The sequence below is a fragment of the Arachis ipaensis genome, chromosome B10 (assembly GCF_059453495.1).
Source record: "Arachis ipaensis isolate K30076 ecotype BB chromosome B10, ASM5945349v1, whole genome shotgun sequence".
Lineage (NCBI taxonomy): Eukaryota > Viridiplantae > Streptophyta > Magnoliopsida > Fabales > Fabaceae > Arachis > Arachis ipaensis.
In genome coordinates, this window is record NC_142435.1 from 121,346,158 (window position 1) to 121,351,564 (window position 5,407).

The 5,407-nt window shown below is 42.8% G+C and overlaps 1 protein-coding gene across 1 annotated transcript; it reads left to right on the forward strand.

The window, feature by feature from the left end:
• The first annotated feature begins 3,545 nt into the window (after positions 1-3,545).
• Positions 3,546-4,169, forward strand: LOC148581519 (uncharacterized). Its single transcript, XM_088492402.1, has one exon. It carries the CDS (start codon positions 3,546-3,548, stop codon positions 4,167-4,169), a length of 624 nt encoding a protein of 207 aa, XP_088348528.1.
• The last annotated feature ends 1,238 nt before the right edge of the window (positions 4,170-5,407 follow it).

The following is a 5,407-nucleotide window of genomic DNA, read 5'->3' on the forward strand; positions in this document are numbered from 1 at the left end:
AAGATTGGACCGAACGGGCCAAACCGGGCCAACCGGACCCAAAGTGGGCCCTTGGCCAAACTAAACCTAATACACTCATTTCAGCACTCTCTCTCCTCACTACACTCAAGAAATACGCTGAAATGGAGGTCATGGAGGGAAGAACACTCTCTCAAGTTCTTTCTTTCATTTGATCTTCAAACTACCATAACTTTTGATCTAGAGCTTCGATTGCCGCACCGTTTGTGGCCACGCGTTCACCACGGAGAGCTCTATAAAAACCATACAATCAATCTTGAGGTAAGCCACGTTTTTCTCTTCGAATTTCCAGCTTTAATTTCGAGTTTCATGAGCAAAAATGTTGAGATTTTGGGCTCTTTGATGTTATACGACCCAACTCTCTTGAAGGAGAAGGTTAATCTTGTCTCCTTGGACCTTGGGTGTGGTAAGATTCTCAATCCTAGTATAATTTGTTGTTCTATGATGTTTGGGTATTGAGATGTTGTGTATGGGTATGATGATTGTGGCTTAGGTTGTGTATATGTGAATATTGGGGATTGATTAAGACCTTGGAAAGCTTGAAAAATGATTTTTGGTGGTAAAAATCTGTTCTTGGAGGTGTTGAGACCTAGAAGACTTGTGGACAAGTGGTTTGGAAGTGCTCCGGTTGAGCTTGGAAAATCGGCTAAGGTATGGTCTCGGTTTCTCGTATCTAATATGTAATGTGGTAGGAAATACTTAGGCTAGAGGCCCTAAGATAGGCATTGAATTGTTGATGTTGTTGAATGGTTGAGATATATGATGTGGTCATATATGTGATGATGATTATCGATGCCTTGATGGTATGATGTATGAGAAATATGCATGTTGTGATATATGCTTGAGGAGTAATTGAGATTGAATTGTGAGTGACACCATGTTGATAGTGAGTATGATATTGAGTATGTGTAATGATGGTTAATTGAAAGTGGTATCATGGGAGATTGGGATGAGAAAGTATGTATGACATGTTTATGTGTTGTCTCTTAGCCATTTGATTGAGAAGTGTTAAATTAGTTGGATGATGTTTTGCGAATTGTGGTGAAGTGTTGATGTGTGAGTTGAGGAGGCTTGATGTTGATTTTGGTACATTTTGATTGATTTCAAAAAGGGTTGAAATTGGCATGTTTTGGTTGATTTTGAAAAGAGTTGAAAATGGCTTGTTTTGAAAATGGCACCTTGTGGTTTTGTATGAAAACATGATTTTTGGGCATACTTTGATAGGACATAACTTGGACTACGGATCTCTGTTTTGTGTCAAATCTATTTAGAAATGAAATTGGATCCAGGATGTCCATGCCGTTGGAAGAACGGGCGGAAAACGATTTAAAATGAGAAAGTTATGTCTGTCGGAAGATTGGGGGCTGAATTTGTAAATTCTGCAGCTTTTAACTTAGAAAATTTTTACCAGAATGACCCTCCGCGCATAGGCGCACTTGGCGCGTACGCGCCGTTCTTCAAGAAAGCACCATCCACGTGTGCGCGTGGTGTGCGCGGGCACGTCGATGCGCTGCACCAAATGCCCAGCTATTTTCCTGAGAGTTGTGCCAGAGTTGTGCCAGTTTTGTGCCTGGAGCGCAAGAGCACCCACGCGTACGCGTGGCTGACGCTTGCGTGTCATTTGGCTATTTTTCAACCCACATGTCCACGCGTATGACGCTTGCGCGTCGATGAGTTTTGTGGCCATCCACGCGTGCGCGTGGAGTGCGCGTATGCGTGGCCCTGTTTTCATCGCAAAGTTGATTTTTGAGTTTTAAAAACCAAATTTCATACTTCTAAGCCTCCGATCTCACCACTTATGTCTTAAATCATTATGATATGCCTAGCAATGAGACAAGAAGCTAGTGAATGTGGTAACTTGCGAGTGAAGCAAGGGAAAAATGAATGATCAATGAGGATCAAAGATGATTATGTGAGATGCGGAGGATGGCGGTGGAAGTGCTTGTTATGCCATGGGCCGAAGGGCCGTAATTGTTAATGAATTGGCTGGTTATGGATTTAACCGTGAGCCGGATGGCTAGATTATTGCCGTGTTACGGCGGAGCCATGATTATGGCTAAGTATAAATGCATATATGCTATTGAATGAATTGTGAATGTTTGCACTTCCACTATCGGAGATGAGGGTTTCCCTAGGAGGAAGCAGTGGCTAGCCACCACGTGCTCCAGGTTGAGACTCGAAGCTCTTGTGACCCTATGTCGTCAGGGTGGCCGGGCACTGTGAAAGCCCCGGATGAGCTCACCCCCATGAATATTCACCAGTGAGGGTGATGGATATGGATCATGATTATGATCAAATTTATATTGAGTATAACTCGAGTTGGGGAGACACGACAGAGGGACAGTCCAATGGTTAGCTACCAGGACTTGTCGGGTTGGCTCTATAACCGACAGATGATATCATCAGCCACTAGGGACAGGCATTCATCATATGCATACTATATGAATTGTTTGAGATTGTCTATTTGACTGCATATTACTTGCTAATTGTCTAAATGCCTTATCTGTTCCTATTTGTATATCTCTTGTTTGATTCAGCTGTGTTTGCTACATTGTACTCCTGCTGGTGGTTGAGAGGTCTGAAGGAATTGGAAAGGGAAGTATTAGTTAGACTGAAGGATCTTTAGTCAGATGCCCTTTATGGTTTAGCTTGTTTATAAGCTTTGATTTTATCTGGAGGAAGTTCTAGGATTGCCTTCGGCTTTCCTCTATTATTACATGTTATATATGGGGAACTGTTACGATGCTGGGGACCTCTGGTTCTCACCCATGCAGATTTTGTGGTTTTCAGATGCAGGACGCGAGGCTTATCGTTGAGGCATGCTGGAGACTTCCGGATTAGCGAAGATCCTTTGTCCTTGGGGATCTATTTTGGTTTATATGTTTTGCGTAGATACTTTTATCTCCATTAAATAATACAAACTGTGATGACTCCTCTTATAGGAGATTTTGGAGAATAGGTTCCTGTATTTGTGTCCCTTTGGGGTTTCCTTATTTTATTATATGTATATATATTGCTATGCTCGGACGGGTTATCTTCGCATGCGGATTTGTGTTTTGATATTCCCGTTTTTGACACTTTTGTATATATATAATCTCGCGTAGCTTATCCCTGTTTGTTACGTTATCGATCGGAGTGTTGCGCTTTTCAAGTCACGATTTTTGTTTACCCCTTTTTCCTTCAAAGGCTCCTAGTTATAAACATCATTCATACTACTATACGTACTAAATTTTTTATTTTAGAGGTCGTAATACCTTGCCATCTCTGAATTATGACTTAAGCATAAGACTCTGTATGGTAGGGTGTTACATTATGGTATCAGAGCAATTCGTTCCTGTAGAGCCTGAAGGACGGACTAACTATGCTTCTGTACATTCTCTGTATGTGTGTTATATGCTGTTAGTATATCTACTTGATATAATTGGCATAAATGTTCATGAGCATACATTTGGGACTTTGAAGGACTAGACTTCCGATATTGAGACTGATCAACTTAATATCGAATGTTTGGTGTATATAGGAACCAGATGGCGCCTCATGGACGCGGTAGAGGCCGCGGGAGAGGTCATACGAATGCTCGTGCACCAGAGATTAACCCTACTGACTCGGTAAACTTTATGACTGCGTTGGAGAACATGGCTGCTGCTATGCAAGCCACTGCTAAGGCTCTTGGACAACAGATGAATAACCATGGTGACAACGGAAATGGAGCTCAGGGACCAATGGAGATCAGAATTTTTGCTGTGTTGGTGAACAAGTGTAGGGTTGCTGAAGAGTGTGTGATGAAGGTAGCTACTGAGAGAGGAAGTCGCAGAGGATCATTCCCACAGAACCGAGGGAAGAGCTTTGCACCTAGAGGTCCACCTTTCAAGAGGGGAGGTTCTTTTAGGAGGCCCAACAACAACAACTCCCGAGGAAAAAGGTTTAGAAAGCAGCCTCAGAATGATCAAGCTTGTACTAGGTGTAGAAGTCACCATCCGGGAGCACCGTGCAAGGCCGGGTGGGGCTTGTGCTATTACTGTGGTAAGGCGGGACATAAGGTCCCAAACTGTCCGGAAAAGCAGAAACAAGGTGTCGGGAAGGCGCAGCAGACTGGTCGGGTGTTCACCACTTCAACTATAGGTGCTGAGGGATCTGAGGCACTTATCTGAGGTAACTGTGAAATAGCTGGTCGAACTTTAAATAATTTATTTGAGTTGAGAGCATCGCATTCATTCATTGCATTTGAGAAAGCCATGAGTTAGGATTGAAGATCGTAACCTTAAGTTATGACCTAAAAGTGTATAATGCTACCCATGAAGCCATGGTAACTAGGCTAGGATGTCCGAAAGTTTCGTTTAGGTTCAAGCAGCGTGATTTTGTCCATAACTTAATCTGCTTACCGATGATCGGTCTTGATCTTATCTTGGGATTGGACTGGTTATCTGAGAATCATGTCCTGCTTGATTGTTCTACAAAGTCGGTGTACTTTATGTCAAAAGATACAGAAGGGCCGACCGTGGTGAATAATTATTACTTGAATTCGATGATAGTGAACTATTATGGAATCGAATGTCAGGGTATCCTATTGTTAACCGCGGGTGTTTTGGGTGATGATCAAAGGATAGAACAGATTCCGGTGGTGTGTGAGTTTTCGGAGGTGTTTCTCGATGACATCGATGAATTTCCACCTAACCGAGAGGTCGAGTTTGCTATTGAATTGGTGCCTGGGGCGGGACCAATCTCAAGTGCTCCTTATAGAATGTCACCGTTAGAGTTGGCCGAGCTAAAGTCTCAGTTAGAGGATTTTTTGGGTAAGAACTTTATCCGACTAAATGTTTCCCCGTGGGATGCTCCAGTGTTACTGGTAAAGAAGAAAGATGGGAGTATGCGGCTCTGTGTGGATTACAGGCAGCTGAATAAGGTCACGATAAAGAATAAGTACCCATTGCTGAGAATTGATGATCTCATGGATCAGTTACAAGGAGCTGGGGTTTTCTCTAAGATCGATTTGCGATCTGGTTATCACCAGATAAGGGTGAGGGGTGAGGATATCCCTAAGACCGCTTTCAGGACTCGTTATGGTCATTACGAGTACACTGTAATATCTTTTGGGTTGATGAATGCTCCTGCAGTGTTTATGGATTACATGAATAGAGTGTTCCGTCCGTTTCTGGATAAATTCGTGGTTGTCTTCATTGACGACATACTGATTTACTCCAAGACTGAAGAAGAGCATGCGGAACACTTGAGGACCGTGTTGCAGATTTTAAAGGAGAAGAAACTCTATGCGAAACTGTCTAAGTGTGAGTTCTGGAAGAGTGAGGTGAAGTTTTTGGGTCACGTGGTGAGTAAGAAGGGAATAGCAGTAGATCCAACTAAGGTTGAAGCTGTGATGGATTAGAAGCAA